This window comes from Neophocaena asiaeorientalis, unplaced genomic scaffold (genome assembly GCF_003031525.2).
Source record: "Neophocaena asiaeorientalis asiaeorientalis breed wild unplaced genomic scaffold, Neophocaena_asiaeorientalis_V1.1 scaffold141, whole genome shotgun sequence".
Classification (NCBI taxonomy): Eukaryota; Metazoa; Chordata; class Mammalia; order Artiodactyla; family Phocoenidae; genus Neophocaena; species Neophocaena asiaeorientalis.
Window position 1 is genome coordinate 2,790,276 of NW_020174267.1, and position 19,477 is coordinate 2,809,752.

The window sequence follows — 19,477 nt, forward strand, 5'->3', positions numbered from 1 at the left end:
AATTAAAAAAAAAAAAAAAAAAAGACTATCAAAGACTGGGACTTCGCTAGTGGTCCAGAGGAGGTTAAGACTCTGTGCTTCCACTGCAGGGGGAGTGGATTTAATCCTTGGTCAGGGAACTAAGATCCCACATGCCCCAGAGCATGGCCAAAACAAAAACAAAAACAAAAACAGTCAAAGACATACCAGGCAAATGAAAACAACGTGAAAAGGGGAACTCAATTTAATTATGAACCATATTGGATTTAGGGCCAAGACCATTAAACGAATCAATGAAAGGCACTTTAAAATAGTAGAAAATATAATTCATACTGATAACAAAAGTCGAGAATATATTTGTGCATCATATCATCAAAATTATAAGAACCAAAGAAAGCAGGAAGCACAAGTGAGACGTGGTAGCATGAGACTAATTCAACTAGTCCAAGTTACATTAAACGGACCAAAATAAATAAGGATAGAGAAGAACTAAATAATGTAATTAAATAGATCTAATTAAAAATGAAGCTCTGGGGCTTCCCTGGTGGCACAGTGGTTGAGAGTTCCCCTGCTGATGCAGGGGACATGGGTTCGTGCCCCGGTCTGGGAGGATGGGCCCGTGAGCCACGGCCACTGAGCCTGCGCGTCCGGAGCCTGTGCTCCGCAATGGGAGAGGCCACAACAGTGAGAGGCCCGCGTACCGCAAAAAAAAAAAAAAAAAAAAAATGAAGCTCTGTAACTTAAACAGACGATAGCCCATCTTTTTAAATACCCACAGAACACTCACAAAAATTGCCCATTTACCAGAACACAAAAAAAGTATTAAGAAATATTGTTTCTTGGGGGAAACAGGACAAACAACATTTTTTGATCATAAGGTACCAAGACTGATGAGGAAAACAGAAACAAATAAACATGAAAAAACTCCAACTCCCAGGAAGTTTTCAAGATATCCTTCTCAAATAATTTGTGTACTAAAGAGGAAAAGAAAGCCAGAATCGCAGAATCTATACAAAAAACCTAACTATGATGAAAGCACTACACACCAGAACCTGTAGGATATATCTAAAACAGTATTCAGAGAAAAGTTCACAGCCTTGAAATATTTATATTAATAAATAGGAAAAAATAAAAACAAATGCATTCAGGAAGTAAGCAACAATAAAATAAACCAAAGAAAGAAAGATAATAGAAGGTGATAAATTATAAAGAAGAATACAAATAGTAAGTGAACTAGAGCTCCTCTTGTGGGGAAATAAACATAAAACTGTAACAATTAATTAGAAGGGAAAATGAGGAGTAGGGAATGGAGAAAGCATAAATACTATGTAGCCATTAAACAGAATGAGATAACTATGCACATAGATATAATATCCAATGAAAAAAGTAAGGAAGAGCTATCGTTTGTGCTTAAAAACAGGAAGGCCACATTGGCACAAATTATTACCGAAGCACAGGACATGTCAAGAGAATAGTCAAAGATGGTGCTGGAGCTCCACCCCGGGGGAGGAGCTGTGTAATGACAGGAATGGTAAAGTGACTTAAATTTCATTTATAAAATTTTAAAACCTATTCTAAAAAAGTAAAGTTTTTGAATTTTGTAGCATGAGACACATCATTTCTTTAAGAACTGATCATTAAAAATAAAATTTAATTATTTAGAGTCTCTAATGCTACTTAGAAGAACTGTGGGTACATTTTCTTATTGGGAGATGAGGGTTGAATCTATAGCCTGAAAAAAAAATGATGCGACTTTTATCTTATAAAATGCTCAATATTCACAAAGCACTCTCTCATCTGATTCCTGTAATAAGTGTGAAGGAGCCGGGCAGTGCTGTAATCCTTGCACTACCTACAGGTGAGGACCCTGAGGCTCAGAGACCTTGGGCAACATAAGAGGTCACTAAGGTTGCTAAGTGCCTCCTGCACTATTCAAACCAGTCCAGGGTCCTAGATCTAGGATATTAGGATTTCATAATTTTGGGGTTGTATCTGGTGATAAAACGAATAGATAAAATGAAACCTCTGTTACACACTGGCAACAAAGAAACTTCAAAAAAGCCTCAATCAGGTCTGCTTCATCACAGAAGAAAATGAATGATAGGCATTTATCCTTTGTTATGGGATGAATTGTGTCCCCTCCAATTTTTTTTTTTTCTTTTTGTCTGTGTTGGGTCTTTGTTGCTGCACGCGGGCTTTCTCTAGTTGCGGAGAGCGGGGGCTACTCTTAGTTGCAGTGCATGGGCTTCTCATTGCAGTGGCTTCTCTTGTTGCGTAGCATGGGCTCTAGGCATTCTGGCTTCAGTAGCTGCGGCACGCGGGCTCAGCAGTTGTGGTGCACGGGCTTAGTTGCTCTGCGGCATGTGGGATCTTCCTGGACCAGGGCTCGAACACGTGTCCCCTGCATCAGCAGGTGGATTCTTAACCACGGCGCCACCAGGGAAGCTCCCCCTCCAATTTTATATGTTCAAGTCCTAAACCCACCAGTTGTTCAGAATGTGACTGTATTTGGAGATAGGGTCTTTATAAAGGCGATTCAGTTAAAATGAAGTCATATAAGTGGCCCCTAATCTAATATGACTGGAGTCCTTATAAGAAGAGGCAATTAGGACACAGGCACACACAGACGAAAGATCATGTTTCTTTCTTTTTTCTCTTTCAAAGAGAAAAAAATGGCATCTACAAGCCAAGGAGAGAGGCCTCAGAGGAAATCAATCCTGCCTATACCTTGACCTCAGACTTCCAGTCTCCAGGGCTGTGAGAAAATCCGTTTCTGTTAAGGTGCCTACTGTGTGGTACTTTGTATGGCAGCCCTAGCAAACTAATGTACCCTTCAGCTTTATGTATCTGAAAGGTACTTTCTCTCATGGATCATCTAAAAGGGTCAATCAGACAGTGACTCAGCTTGCATGCACCATTTTCAGAGAATCAACTATGTAGGCAAGAAAACATGACTTGGATGCACGTTTTCCCAGATGTTGAGTTTTCTTTTCAAATGAATGAATTCTGTTAAGAGTGAAAAGCTTGTTGACTTAGGCTAATCCTCCCGGTGTTACAGCTCTGAACGATAGCTGATGCTTGCACATTTAAACAATTGACAACCTGACAGCTTGTTCTCCTAAGAGGATCAAGCATATGTAGAAATAACGTCAAGAAGATACTCAACTGAGATGAGAATCAGGATATGTTATTTTGCTATATCTTTCCGAAGAAGTGACCTGAGCCAGTGGCAGGACTGAAATCCAAGAGTGATGTTCTGTCTCCCTGTGAACTTGGGTGACTGGCCCCGCCTTGGCTACCACATGAAAGGAGCAGCGTTCTCAGGCTTGACACAGAGCAGAGTGCCTAGGGTGGAACTCAGCCTCCCCCACCAATTCACCCCCTGCGCTCCCTGGACCAGCTCTGTGACCTTAGGTGAGCCCTGGACCCAGTCTCCTCATCCATGACCTGGGATAAAAAAGGACCGTGATGAGAATTAAGTGCAATCATATATGTGAGAAGTATGTAAAATAAATTATAAAGAACTACACAAATGTAACTTACCACTGATATTGTTTAAGTACATGCAGGATTACTATACCAGGAATCACAAGATATCTAATTCTATGTCTATTTTTCTATGTATGTTACACTTGATTTAAAACATTTATTGGAAGAAAAGATTTCTAATCCTGTGTCTGCTACACGGTAGCATCATCACTACTTGTATATATATGGACACTTCCTTCTAAGGGGGGCTTTAGCTGCCTTACCTGTAAAATGAAGGTGTTGAACTTATGTACCTACCTAAATGCTGTGATCTATTTCTCATTGCTCAATGTTTGATAATATACAATCATTACATATTTTCTAAGTGGAGACTTTTGACTCATACGTGAGGACACATGTGTCTGATGTGAAATGCCTAAGGTCAAAGAAAAAAGGGTTTGTGAGATTCCTGGCTGTTCTGTGACTAGGTTATAGAGGGAATCCCAAATAATTATTGGATGTTAGGAGGGAAGCTCTGACTGGGAGACACTCTAGCAGATGAAAGTGCTCTGTGAATTTCATGCATTAAAAAATATAGGGCTCCAAGTACAACTTCTCTCTATTTACATACAATATAAGTACTTATGAAAAGTTCAGAATACAATCTTCTGTGGTCCCTAAACTCTTCAGCCAGCTCTGTGACCCAGCACAATTTCCTACATTATAAAGAGTGGAAGGTACCGCTCTTCATTTCTAAGGAGAAGGAATGAGATAAAACAATGACAGAGAATTCACGCCACATTTCAGATAAATGTTTCATATAGAATTACTTAGATACTGGGACATGTTTTCTTTCCCCGTTTTTTTTGTTTGTTTGTTTTGTTTTGTTTGTTTGTTTGCTTGTTTAGGTTGTGGCACATGGGATCTTCGTTGTGGCATCCTAGGCTTCTTAGTTGTGGCATTTGGACTCCTTAGTTGCAGCATGCGTGTGGGATCTAGTTCCCCAACTAGGGATCAAACCTGGTCGGCCCTTGCAGGCTGTTCCCGGGCCCCCTGCATTGGGAACGCAGTCTCACCCACTGGACCAACCAGGGAAGTGCTGCAACTGGCAACTGTTGAATACAGTATTCCGTATATGCCTATGATGTCCAATGGGTTAACTGACTATTCAGATCTCCTGTATCCTGACCTAGTTTTCTTCTTGCTCTATTAATCTGATAGAAAGTTGTTTTCATGCCTCCCACTGATTGTGGATTTTTCTATCTCTCCTTGTGGCTTTATCCATTTTTGCCCTTCTTTTTAAAAAATAAGCTATTTTACTATTTTGAAGTCTTATAGTGGGAGCATACAAATTTCTAATTCTATCTCTTGTTGGTAACATTATGGGACATTTTCTTTAAGAGATATTTTAAATACTGAAAGAGTACTTTTATTCAACTTACAAGTGAAAATCTGGGAAATGCAGAAAAGTATAAAGAAGGAAAAATGCACCCATAATTTAACACCCGGAGGTAAAGTTTTGACGGAAAGCCTCAAGACATACATTCTGAGGCCTCAGCCCACCCCAACCCATCCATCAAAAAGGGCAAGAACAGCAGACCTTTCTTCTCACCCTCTATCCTTCCATCAATCCCACTCCTATCTTATTCCAGAGAGAATTACAGCTGGCTGCACGACAGTGGCTAAGTCCCTTACCAGACCTCAGTTACCACATTTGTAGTATGAGATACTACCACCTCACCTTCGTTAGAGAGATACCAGGTGACCTGAATGCTACTCATCGAGCACCTTTCTCACACCATGTACAGTGCTTAGTGCTTCCACACACCTCATCTGTGGAAACGCTTTGTAAACCTTCAAGCGCCATTCAGACTACAGTGTTAGGGCTACCGTGAATTCTTGATTTATCCTGATGACAATTTCATCTTCTAGAAAGAAGAGGAAGCACAGGGAGGCAACCAGACCTAATTCTAAACAACGAAGAATTAGGGAGAAAGTGACAGTATCACGTAGGAGTTTTCTTTACAGTTAGAAGCCAGAAGAGACCTACACCTTTCCCTGGTAGATCTTTCTAGACCCAATTCATAATATTCCACTCCAATCCTTCTTCTCAAACTCTCAAATCTCCTGCACGTTCCCTGACAGCATTTGCATCATAAATGTGCTAAGCACCAGTCGTAAGAATGCAAAGGGTCGGCAAAATGAGTGTTCTGTGCTCTGTGAGATCTGACCCCAGAGTCCAAACATGCGGAAGCTCCAATCCGGAATCTCTCTCTCGTGCGCACGTGTGTGTACACGTGGGCGCACACACGTCCTGCATCCCGCCCCCACCAGTTCTGCAGATTCTCAGCAGACGCGTCCTCCCCCTGCAATGTACTCTTAAGGGGCAGTCACGAAGCTTTGTCTCTGGAGGCTTATAATTGAAAAGGGCACAGAGTGCTTGTTACCAGACCCCTGGTGCCAGATCCTGAGGAGTGAACCCTGGAGACGAACCTTAATTACAACTCCCTGCAGCGGGCTCACCTGTTTTGCTGTTTCAGTGACGGCAGCGGCCTCAGCCTTGCCCAGTTGTTGCACCATCTTGTAAAATAGGCCGTCTCTGTTTTGTAGCAAAACATATGGCTCATCATATTCTTTCAGTCTCCCTGAATCCAAAACCTGTTAATCAGCAGAAAGAAGCCCATTAGCACACAATGTTTTGCAGTAACATATTATAACTCAGACAATATTTCCGAAAGGGGTAAGACAGCGAGAATAGAATCTATTTGGGTGGTAGGCCTGGCTGGTGTTTAAACGGTTTGATTACCCTGTTTTACTAGGCAGACACAAAGGCCTAACCCGACCTTTTATTATTATAATGTTATAGGAAGAAAATGAAAGTTTTAGACTATGATTAGGGGCACTCAGTAGAATGTGGCATTTTATATTCTGCCCAGGGCATTTGCGGTTGTTATCATTAGTTAGTGCTTTTAGCTCTCAGACTCTTGAGCTTTGAGGGCTATTTATACAGATACACAGAGCTGGGAAATTTCTTGATTCAAGGAAATCAAACTCAATTTAGCAAAAAATTAGGGTGATGTCATAGAAACTGATGGCGGAGAGCAAATGAACTCCCGAGTTGGTTTCACAGAATCTGAGCAATTTTGGGGACAACAGGTAAATGCTTCTGGAATTTCCTTAGGGCCCTGGAATATTTCAGCTAAGTGGGGATAGAATCTTTTGCCAGAGAGGTTAAGGTGCTTCTTGAAGTTAGCTTTGGTAGTAGCTTATCCTCCTGAGAGTGAAAAGCTGGCAGTAAGAGTGGCTACCTAAACAGCTTCAGCAGAATTGCTCTGCACAGAAGAAAATCTCCAGAAATCCAATTTTCTCTTTGGACAAGTCTAAAGAAGCAATTAAGAAACTGAGCTCCAAATTCCAGCGATCACGGCCTGCACAGCACACGGGGGCAGCCCAATCTGAATCACCAAGGATCTGAATCTGTTTCCACAAATTATCTTTCCTTGCTTCTTGTTCTTTCTTCAGCTGCCTTCCTTTCACCCATTTTATTGCTCATTAATATGTCCACTAATTGGAAACTGAAAGGAAGAGGAAAGGGCTCTTAACTCTGCCTTTCTACTTATTAGTGGCTTTGGTTAATGGTTTCAGAGGGAAAAAAAAGAATCCGAAATAATTGGCCCAAATGACATACCTAGGAAAACAGTTTTGATGTTAAGTGGTACTTAGTTCTTCATTTAGATCATATTTAGAGTAAATGTATCGTAAGAGAATACGATGAAACTCTAAGCAGGACACAGGTTGTTCTTCCACATCTAGGTATTAACAGTTAATTTGGTCCCAGGGTATTCAATCGGAAACATTTATTAACTCTCATAAAGGCCATTTCCCTGTTAAACTTTTACTGCTAAGAATCACTGCTAACAGCAGGTCTCTCAAAAGAGGTTAAGAATAACTGAATCTGTTACATCCACGTAATTACTAAAATGTCGTATAATTTGGCATGCCAATTTAGATGCCCTGAATGTGTAATTTTACTTATGCGTAGCATTATAGAGCATAACCATTCCTCCTGATGGTGAAGAAGAGAAAAATACAATTTTAAAACATAGGTCTCTCTCATGCCAAAGACAAAGTAAATAATTATATCAAATTACTTCATACAACGAAGAATTTTACATTCTTCAAAAGCAACAACTTTTAAAAATCACCACTTCAGAGTTGGTGGAAATGAGTTCTCTGACTATAAAGACTTTATATATTTTTTAGGGGAAGTATTATTAATATCTTGTCCAACTTTCTACTTTATTTACTAAAATTTGAATGAATAGCAAATCTTTTCATTTTCTTTCATATTGTCTAAAATACATGATTCCACTGAGATGAGTAGTTCTCAGGATTGACTAATATCTAAGAAAGGCAAAGCCAGAAAAACATTAACACTCTCAAAAAACAATAGGATCAACAGTGTAAATGGCAGAAAGATCTATTTTGACCCTTATAAGCATAAGCAACGTAATGACTACGCATAAGGACAGTTTTCAAATTTTTTTTTGTCAGGGGTGACAAATAGTTTCTGGTTTTCATTCATCTGGGAAAACATTACTAAAAAGAGGTCTGAGTTGAGGAAGAAAGGCAAAGAATATTAAACCGTAAGACTGTCTATAAACGGAAGAGGTGGAATCCAAGTTTCCTGGCCCTGGTGTTGGTTCTTCATCATCCATTTCCAAAGAATTCTCTAACTGCAGACAGTGAAAATGTTCAACACAGGCAACAGTATTGTTAGAGCAATTGCAGATTTTCACATGCTTCCTTTGCTCACACTTCTAGGGAGACTCCATGGTGATATGAAGACTGGAGTGTGCAGGGACTGGAGGGAAAAGCTGTGCTATTGGCTGAAGAGAAAACAGGTCACAAGCAACCAGCTAATCCTAAAAACTACAGGAAGAAGCCTTTAAGGTAGAGATAGTTGTTGAGTCTTAGGAGGGAGAGGATTTCTGATCTGTCTGTCTTGCTCCACTGTTTTGTGGCAACAGAGAAAGTAAGGAAGATTCCATTAGCTGTCATTATGACTTCATCATGTTGAATAAACTTAAAACTGAGAGAACGTCTTTGCAAAATAGAATTTTTAGCCTGACACATTAATGGTGCTTAATGAACCCAAACTGGGTAAATCCATTTGGAGAGCCAACACATAAACATAGCTATTAATTAGGTCACAGTTGTTTCCCAACAAGCCTTTTGCTTAATTTACTTACAGTAAACAAAACCATATCCATCCGACTTTGTGCAGAAGTTTCACCAGTGCAACAAAAAGTAATTATTACACCTTAAGCACCTGTAATTACATGACTTTATGGTGATAACTCTGTTGGTTAGGCCCTTCATTAGCATCTGTCACTTCCCCAGCTGCTCCCCGAGGCTGGCCGCCCACCCTCTGGAACATCAGGATATGCAGCAGATTGACTTGTCTTTATGCCCTTAAAGCTTTAGGAACAGACAATCACTGGCTTCCTGCAAAGCAAACAGGAAGAGGCATCCCTCGCAGATTTTGGGGGTTCAGTTCCTGAACACCACAAAGATATGAATATCACAATAAATTGGTTCACATGAATTTTCTGGTTTCCCAGGGCATACAGAAGTTATGTTTATAGTACATGGTAGCCTATCAAGTGTACAATAGCATTATGACTGAGAAAACAATATACACACCTTCATTTAAAAATGCTTTATTGCTAAAAAAAACACTAACCATCACCTGAGCCTTCAGCAAGGCGTAGTAGTAACACCAGAGATCACCAATCACAGATCACCAAAACAAATGTAATGACAGTGAAAATAGTGAACGTGAAATAGTGCTGAGAATTACCAAAATGTGACACAGAGACATGGAGTGAGCACATGTGTTGGAAAAATGGCACCGATAGACTTTCTTGCCTTAGGGTTGCCACAGACCATGTGCTTCACAGATGTTGTAAAAAAATGCAACATCTGAGAAGCACAATTAAACAAGGTATGCCCATATTTCTAAATCAAGCAAGCAAAAAAAAAATGGCCACAAAAATCAAAGGTGTGGGAAAGAACATTATTTATGAGATTTTTGCAAAAGTGAAAGCCAACTGGTAATCAGGAGCTCCAGAACAACATAAAAGGTTTACGCCTAGGGTGGATGGGGCCACAGAGAACAATTCTCCAGCTCTGAAGCTAGGGGATGCACGTCTCTTGGGTCCCCTGAGGTCTAAGGAGTCAGCAACCACAACCAGCTTGGACCAAGATGTAAACAAGTGGCCATGTTTACATTTCCTGGTGGGACCTGCCTGCAACATCACCGATGACCCTGACCAGGGAGCCCTAAACTGAAGGTCTCCCAACACAGGAGTGCGAAGGGCAGCTCCACAGTGAAGGGCAAGGTCCACCACAGAAAACAATGCTGGTCATCACAGAGGTGACAGGTTCCGATGAGCACCCTCGCATTTCCCTCCCCCCAATGGACTCCTCCTTCCCCATGCACTCAGATGATCAGGCCAGAAACCAGCATCGACTCCTCTCTCTTCCCTCGGATCCCACGTTCGATCCATCACACAGTTCACTTGGCTCCGTTTTCTCGTCTATCCCAAATCCAACCATCTCACCATTTCCACTGCTAGCACCTTAGTCTAAGCCACCAATATTAAAAGAGAGGGCAAAATTATAAGAGAGAGTGAAAACTGCATTTGGAGAACTGAAAGACCATCGGTGTGGTTTTAGCTCTAAAGGAAAGAGCACAGTGAGACAAAACTAGAAAGGTGGGGAGGGGCCGAGCTGTAAACCACTTTGTAAAACCATGTTAAGGATTTGTTCAGAAAAACTGAGAGAAAAATTTGAGACTCTAGAAATTTACCAGAATATACTGGTACATAAAGCATTAAACAAATGGACGTATTTTGATAATGGCAACAAAGCTGCTTGGTTAAGGTGATACAGACGTTCACACCTGTGGATCAAGCGCTGATGGATAAGATTTAGGAGTGACCAGCTGACATGTCTGCAAATTCTGTCCCTTCTCACTGTTTCTTTAACCCATCTTATATTCCACGGTGACAGTATTTCTAATAATTAGATAATAAAAGAAACCAGCTACCATAAATGCTGTAATACCAAAAACCAAAAATTGATCTCCAGGTTACATTTAGGAGCAATGACTAAATTCAGTGGATCCCCCAACTGAACTGGATGGAGATCAAGCCACCATTCTGCTGCTGCCTCGAAATACTGACAAAGGGCTTGAAATAGGTAAACTACACGGCATCATTCATTTCTTGTGGAAGAAAGGTGCTTTGAGGGACAGTCTGGAAAATACAATGCTGAGACACGAGACCAACAAATCGAAAAGGAAAGAACAGAAATAAAAGGATACTTTTCCAATTGGCATTCAAGAACACAAAATGAGGGACTAAGGCTGATCCATGTGGTCAGTTCCCCCACTGAGGATCCCACCTGACAATGCACATGAAGTAGCGTGGGAGGTGACATTCCAGAAACTGCCCAAGAGGTCAAAAGGGACACCTCCATTATCACTGGACACAAGGGACTTTGGGCATTACTGATCGTATATTACTATCTTAGTACGGACCATCAAAATCACTAGTTAACTGCATCTGTTGCCTCTTATGACTTGTGCAGGCTTTCTTTATCTATTTACTTCATCACTAATCAGCATCACTGGATATGGTGGTACCTTGTGACAACAGTTATCATCTGTAAGATGAGTAGAACCAGCTCATTGCCACCGGCTGGGGGTTAGCCTGAAAATAACTTGCATTCTTTTGGGCTTATTTGCAGTCAAAGATTTTTCCTTAGAGGGATGATTATCTTATCATTTTATAAAGCGACACCCTAAGATATATTGGCACTCAACAAGCAACAGAGGGAAAGGACAAAGAGAGAGAAAAGTAAAAGAGGGAGGAAGGAAGGAAATAAAGCTAAATAAATAAACATTAAGTTACTAAGAAAGACAGAGCCAATCAAATCCGGAAGGAAGATACTAGACAAATATACAGAGACCAAAGCTTGGAGTCGGCTATGTGTGCAGTGCCCAGATCTATTGTGAAAGAGACTTGCTAGTTAGGTCTGCAGATCTGTCCTAGATAGTTGCTTCCTAACATTACTTACACAGTGTTCACTTTCATTTTCCCATGACTCCAATTCCTATATAGTAAAATTTCCTAAATTAAATCTGTTCTGTTGAAATCCTTTCTTTTTCTCACTAGGCCTTTCTTCTCATAGGCTCCCCTCTGACAGGAAATCTTGTGAAAGTCCCAACAGCTGAGAAATTCTGCAACCTTACCCAACACCCTCTTGGCAGTCTAAATGAAAGGCTAATTTTTTGATTAAGGGAATCTAAACATCTGAAAAAATAACTGACAAAGGAAGAATGGCTGTGTTCTAGAACACGGAAATATGAAGCTGTGTCTTGGATTTGGAGTATTTTCGTGGTTGGCCATCTTAATGAAAAATAACATTTCAAATAAGCTTTTAATATGAAAATGTGAAATTACTGGATATACTATTTAATAGCATATTCTGAAAGTGTAGGTAAGCACTTGAGTTACTGTCAGGAATGAGAGGAAAACGTAAGAGAAAATTAACTTATTGGAGGTTCCTATCATGTTTGCTGTGGAAGGATACATTGACAAAAACTGAACATAAACGGGAATGACCGATGCTCCACGGGTGAGGGTCTTACCATTATCCTGTCGCTGTCAATAATGGTGTTCAATCTGTGTGCAATGGTTAGCACAGTGCACTGGGCAAATTTCTCACGGATTTTTTTTTGTATTAACTCATCAGTTCTGGAAACAAAGAAGTTTAAGACTTAAAAAAAAAAAAAAAATCACATATTTTCATAATGTTTTAAAAAATCAATACTTTAAGACATAATATTGCTCTTCAAAAACTGAGTATAAAAAGTCTCCTTAGAAGATTTTTCATAAAACAATGTAAGATAGTCTTCCCTCGAAATTACTTGAAACTATCAGAAGCTGTATTTAGGAATCTAGCTCTCTCAGGACACCTAACGACATTAGCACCATGTAACAGGTTTTGATGTCTTCCTTTGTTTTCTGCAATTAATGTTATCAAGAGATATCTGTGGGGAAAAGAGAATGCTTAGAACATTTCTCAGCGCCATTAAATGTTTTCCATTTACCACATTTAAAATTCAGATTCCAAGTTTCATGGACCTCAACTCCATACCTTGGATCCACATTTGCTGTGGCTTCGTCAATAATCAATATACGATTTTTCCTGAGAATTGCCCTGGCTAGGCACACCAATTGTCTCTGTCCAACACTAAAGTTCGATCCTGATTCTGCTAATTCAGTATCCATTTTACCAGGAAGATCTTCAATGGCTTCTTTAAGTTGTACCTGTGGATACAGAAAGAAGAATGACATTTTCCTAAATGAACTACTAATGAAGGAGACAAGACTTTTAGACATTAGAGCTTTGAAGTCCTCAGGACCTCTTAGGTATCTTACACGTACAGCCAGGTGATGGGAAGAGCTCCTTCCAAGTAGCGTCCACTGAGAAAGATGGTAGAGTCAACTCAGGACAGAAAGATCTCATTGTCCCCCATCACTGCCACATGACACCCACCAGAAACCCCACCTAGGGATTAGTTAAGGAAGTCTCTCAAAAAATAAAGCTATTTCTCCCAATGTGATCTAAACAGGATCTTTAGGGCTGATAGGAGTCAGTACACTACAGGGAAAAAACATTTTTTAAAATTACTGTGGGAAGTATGGTTCTCTAGAGACATAATCTCATCAGCACTTTACCATGCTGGAAGGTCTAAAGGTTTAAAAAAAAAAAAAAAAAATCAAACTATGACAAACTGTACCACAGTAAACCTTGAGCCTATTTGGGGGATGCTTCTTTCCCAAGTTTAATACCATACTGCTAGACCAGTCAAGGGTATTTACTTCAATTTCATTAATGTTTCATAGTGAATGAAAACTCATGAAAAACAGGACACAACATAAAGTTTTATTTCCCCCAGACTATGGGTATAGATGGTGTTTAAAGCAGTAGATTGTTATAAGATTAAACTGTACTACAAGATTTAAATAGAAAAAAAAAAAAACTTTTAACTGCCAAAGATAATCTGCCTTCAGAAACCAGAATTACTGGCAGGAAAAACTGTAAGGCCGAATCAGCTTGCTCAGAGTCCAAGCTCATCCATATAAACTGCAGATTTCACAGCTAACCTTGGAGAGGTGACACTAAATGACAAAACGTACAAATTCAAAACAACAATGTGAGCAATTGGTCACTGGGATTTACACAAAAACAACAACAATAAAAACGCAATCAAAAAAAAAAAAAATAAACAAGCCACACTTCTCTGAAATGAAGAGATCAAGCAAATATTCAGTAACTGTTTACTTTCTAAAAGCAAAAGACTACGCTAGGTTGTATGAGGAATTAAAAACCCATGTATGGTTTAGAAGTCTAGGTATAGTTTCTGCCATCAGTAGCTTAGAATCAATTTTCAGAACTAGGGCACATGCACAGAATAATTAGTATTAAAATATACAAACCATCAGCACCCTACCATTCAGAATCCTTTTCACGCAAGAGTAAGGAAATTCAAAGAAGTGGTCCAAAGTGAAACACTACACAAATGAGAGAAAATCCTCTAGAAATGAACGTATCCATATAAAAACTGAGCAAAAGGGCCAGGGTTCTGTTACCTGCATTCATGCTGCAGCATTAAAATGACATGATTGCCAATTAATAATTATTATCACATTCCAAATGTAGAGTTCACCTTTATACAACTTTTTCCCTAAAACTTCACAGCATGTTATTAGTATGATTTCAATTATCTTTCAGTTAATAATGAAAAACTATCATTGTATCCACTTAGTAGATGTTCCCTAAGACCAGAGGAATAAGATGAATGTTGCAGGGTAATTAGGATCATTAATTCACTAGGTCACTATTAGAATTAAAACCCATAATTTTAACTTGTAGTTTGGTGCTCTGCTAAGGACAAAATAATCTATCTAGTTGCTTTGGGTTCTAGGGCAAATGCTAAAAAGCAGGACGCATCATGTTGTCGGTTTTCATCATCATCAGTACACACATTTTAACTGCACCACGTCATCAGTATTCTCCTAGGAGGTGAACAAAGTCAGTTAAACCTATAAGCGCCCCTTAATTACCTGCAATGCTATAAATGCCCATCCATATATATTGATGTTAACAAATTAATTACATCTTATAAATTACCTCTTCTAAGGCATTCCACAGTTCCTCATCCGTATGCTCATTAAAGGGATCCAGATTTTTCCTCATTGTTCCAGTGAATAAAACAGGTTCCTAAATGCCACAAAATAGGGAATGCTATTACTGTAGCTTATTTTCATTTTACATGAATGCTTACAGAAAATAATTAAAATCCAAAAGAGAAATCCACTATAATCATTAGTAATAAGGTTGCGAATGCCTCTTTACAAAATTTTATCTCTATTAACTTTCCGTTTTATAAAATGTGCTCCAAAATATCTTCCAGACCACTGAACACTAATAACAGAAGACAGTGTTGAAGTGTATCACCTGAAGAAGAAACGGAAGAAGAGAAAGAAAGGTTTGAGTTTTTTAAAAAAATGCCTTCCTGGTAATAGCTACTTAAACAGAAACAAACGAAAAGGAAAGAGGACATAATTATTTGAGGAAGGTTACATCAAGAGCTATATAAGTTAACTGCCAATCCCGGTAGGATACTGGAAAATGCCAAGAGCATGATTAGTTGAAGTTTGGGGCTCAAAGCAGAATTGCTAAATATTTGCACGTTTGAACTGGAATATTTTCTTCATTCCTAAAACAGCCTTCAGGGATAGGGAATCTCTCCACATGTGTGAGTGGAACATCTCCATATGTGCAAAGAGAATGTCAGCTACTGGGGCCTGTGGCACCTCTGGTTCATGAGGATTTGGCCTCTGACCAGACATCAGCTGATCCCCATGTTCTCTCACCAGTGCATCAGGATTACATGCTCACAGAACCTCATTATTAACTGCAAGGCCGGGATGACCTGAAACCCATTGTGACCTGTGTCATAATGAAACTATTTTGACTTAAATAGCTCTTCCTACTCATCTGCTTCAGGAGGAACCACAAGGAAATTACTCTGCAAATATATGCCTCTTGCGGGGTTTCAAGAGAGAATCTTGTATGTAAACTCATGTAGGCCACTTAAGTTTTCTTCTGGAAGGCTCTAGTAAGCCAGGGCACAAGATTATTGGCAACAGAGAAGAGCCCAATGGTCTTGGGGCTGGACTATTCCTCCTCACTTCACAAAAGCCTGAGAAGAAAGAAGACAGACATTTCTTTTCCCTAGCCAAGAAGAATGACACTCAGAGAGCCTCCAGTCCGTTCTTTCCCTATTGTCTTAGTTTTAAGCCTGGTGAGAGAGAAATGCATGAAAACACAGGGTGTGCCACGGAAAAGATGCATGCCTAAGCAAAATCCAAAACTGAAGACACTAGAAAGGCAGCTTTCTTTGCACAAAGTTGATCGAGTGGCTGATACACTCCAAAAGCACTGAAATCACTGGTCATGCGATGTTTCAAAATGATTACTGAATTGAACTGAAAAACCCAAGACCCAAGTTCCTCGTCAGGGGAATAACTATCATTCCACTTCAGAGTTTTATAAAAAAGTTTTTTATTCTTTGTAATTATCAACTCTAAGATTCTAATAAGCCAGGCGATTTTTCTTCTTTTATGTGTGTCCATGAGGTTTACACTAACGATGTGGCCAGAAGAGAGGAGGCCGGTCCGCAGTATTCCACCCTCTCCCTTGACTCTTCTCCACATTCACCACTTAAGGCTCTAAACCGCGGGCAGGATGCTACTCTGAGGCCCCAAATAAGGGACTCTTCAAGGACTGGTGTTTGAGGAGATAAAGGGGCTGAAAGAGGCCAGGTTTAGGAATTAATTGGATTGAGCCCAACTGGGAGAAGTGAGACAGGGTATCTGCTTAGAGTAACAACGGGACCATTTCTTTGGCCAACAGGGCTTGTATAACCTGAACATTTTTTCCTTCAGGTTCTTCTCATAGACCAAATTCACATGCGGTAAGAGGTCTAAGTTTTTGATGAAGTGCCTACCTGGTTTTCTTAGTACACTCCGGAGTCATTACTTAAGCTAATCTATGAAATGAATTGCTCTCTTTTTAAAAGACAGACCTTTCTTCCTTCCTTGAACAATCAAAGGGCTCACGGTATTAGCACGTTTGTGAAGTGTGGTTTTGGTGGTTCAAGAGAGCAGTCACAGGGACCTCATTTAAAGTTTAATCACAGGCTTCCCTGGTGGTGCAGTGGTTAAGAATCCGCCTGCCAATGCAGGGGACACGGGTTTGATCCCTGGTCCGGGAAGATCACACATGCCGCAGAGCAACTAAGCCCGTGAGCCATGCGCCACGACTACTGAGCCTGCACTGTAGAGCCCACGAGCCACAACTACTGAGCCTGTGAGCCACAACTACTGAAGCCCGAGCACCTAGAGCCCGTGCTCCACAACAAGAGAAGCCACCGCAATGAGAAACCTGCGCACCGCAACGAAGAGAAGGCCCCACTTGCCGCAACTAGAGAAAGCCTGTGCGCAGCAACCAAGACCCAACGCGGCCAAAAATAAAATAAATAAAGTTCAATCACCTATTTCATAATCAGGGCCTCTCTCTATTGTCACTTCCCTCACCTTCTTCTCTTTAGGAAACTCTTTGAAGGGCATGAGTCTCTCCAAACACTAGGGGACTAAAACGGGATTCTGTGCAGAAGAGGAGTCCCTCATTTCTGAACCCCTGACCAACGCCTGAACTTGGATGACGCTAACCTTTAAACAGAACCCTCAGACACTCTGTAGGCCTTAAGGGCCGAGAGGGTGCCCACTTAAGTCTGTACTGTCAGTCTAAAAGGATATATTTGGAAATTCCACTTCTTTATTTAGCAGCACTAGATGGAAGAAAACTGTCTTCTATACAAGAATACTTCTCTTTGTTAGGACATGCCCAATATATATTTCAAAATCCGTAAAATTTCAATCAAAACTTGTTGAATGAAAAGGATGATTTACTAAAACATTAACTGATTGAAGCTACACTTTTCTTTAAAGCCATTAGGCAATTGGTGAACAATGTCTGTTATAATATGTCAGTGTGTTTTATGCATGGTGTTCATTTTGGTTTCTATTCTTCTTTCATCCACTTGCCAAATGAGAAAACATTATATTATCTACCAAAGGTAATAAAATGCTCACTGTAGACACACACTGCAAGCGCAGATAAGGGTCAAATTGATCATTTCTGATAGATACTACTATTTAAAGTACCCCCCTCGAAGCAATTAAGCCAATAAACTAATTGTATAAGTAAGTGTTGTAAAAACGTGTGCACGCAGAACACTTCAGTGTAGAGATTTATGGCAGGATGTACAAAGTTCATGTAAATATACACTAAATCTATTAGCCTAAGAATATTCTTTCTGAAGGGACACAACTAAACCTCACTTAATAAGAGGTGGCACAGCACACTCAAAAACAGATGCTCTTGTTTAACGTAGTATTTTAAATGAAGCATTAGTTTCAAACCTGTTTTTCATCAAGGTTTAAAGTTGATACTTTTTACATGTAACCCTTTGTGCCATATTCAGTAGTAATTTTTTCCTTGTTACTAACATAACACGAGTTCATATTAGGCGTGTAACCCCAAATTGGCCACTCTGAAGCAGAGTATTTAATATAGTAAATTGATAATCCCTCGACACATCTGTAAGACTGAAAACTGCAGTCTTACTGGACCTTTTGTATACGCTGCTGGAAGACAAGCCTCTCATTATCTTACAAAGAAATCCTACTCACTAATCTTCAGAGGGTTAAAATGCCCTGGGACCAAGACAAAAACTGTACAAGTGGTTACAAACATGGGAGGATAAAGCACAATCCTTACCCTAATCATTTCAGTCCCAAACCAGGAAACTGCCCTCTACTAAAGTATATGTAGAGTAGCTACTGAGTATACTTTGCTGTACACCTGAAACTAATGCAACATTGTAAATCAACCATACTTTGATTTAAAAGAAAAAAGAAGTAGCTACTGTTGCTGTTTCCTCCAGTCCTAAAGCTATGTTCTCATTTCTAATCTGAGGACTCTTCTTAAGGGGAAGCTCATCTCCCTGTTTCAAGGATAAGAGAATCACCTGAAGTCACTTTACATTTTGGTTCCTTTTTTTTTTTTTTCCCCCTAAATCCTGTAGCCTCTGAATGAACTGATCATCATCCATATTCAGGAGAAAAGGACATTGTTCTCCAACAAAGGAAAAAGAATTTAAGTCCTGTAAAGTCCTCTTTCAGGGGCTCCAGGGAGCAGTTCCAAGGGATTTAATGAAGACTTCAGTGTCAGAAACAAAGGGCCGACTGCATTAGGCTAGAATCCAGTTGTATTTCTTTACTAGTAACAGCATAGCCACCTCTTCTCTCTTTGAGTTTTGTTCTCAACAAGAAAAAAAGGGAAAGAAAACCAGGTAATCAGCAAGAAGTCTGAGAGACAGCTCTGGTTCACGATCTTCAACCTACTGAAGAAAGCTCAGGGAACAGAAATACCAAAAGAGCAGACTGGACTGTATTAAAAATACCTAGCTGTTGATTTGATTGAGAAAAGAAAACTTTTAAATATAAAAAATGAATCTGTTTAATCATGATAACGATGATGGCTGCTGATCTGTGTCAACCCTTGGGCTGCGATCATAAATACTGAATTTGCATGGACGCCCTCTTCAACTAAAAACATTTTCTTGGTGCCAATAGGATAAAGGGTTCTAGGTGTAGAGATCATCCAAAGAGGTTTTGAAGTCCATTTTTCCAGATCCTTTCAGATAAGCAAGCTGCTCCCTGAATACAGTCTCATCGTGTCCTCTCTAACAAACTTAACTACTTCATATCATGAGCACAAATGCCATATACATTTCCGCTATCTGTTCTGTTTAAGGAAATTA

The 19,477-nt window shown here is 39.8% G+C and overlaps 1 protein-coding gene across 13 annotated transcripts in view; it reads right to left on the minus strand.

Moving 5' to 3' along the window:
- The window catches only part of ABCC4 (ATP binding cassette subfamily C member 4 (PEL blood group)), a 215,403-nt gene that overhangs the window by 7,939 nt on the left and 187,987 nt on the right, over positions 1-19,477 (minus strand). For 12 of the 13 annotated variants that reach the window (XM_024755282.1, XM_024755272.1, XM_024755278.1 and 9 more), the window contains 4 exons: positions 14,716-14,805; positions 12,676-12,848; positions 12,167-12,272; positions 5,971-6,105 (listed from right to left, as the gene is read on the minus strand). In XM_024755282.1, coding sequence (XP_024611050.1) covers positions 5,971-6,105; positions 12,167-12,272; positions 12,676-12,848; positions 14,716-14,805 — 504 coding nt within the window. The remainder of the gene's footprint in view (positions 1-5,970; positions 6,106-12,166; positions 12,273-12,675; positions 12,849-14,715; positions 14,806-19,477) is intronic. The other variant, XM_024755273.1, reaches the window with a different exon arrangement.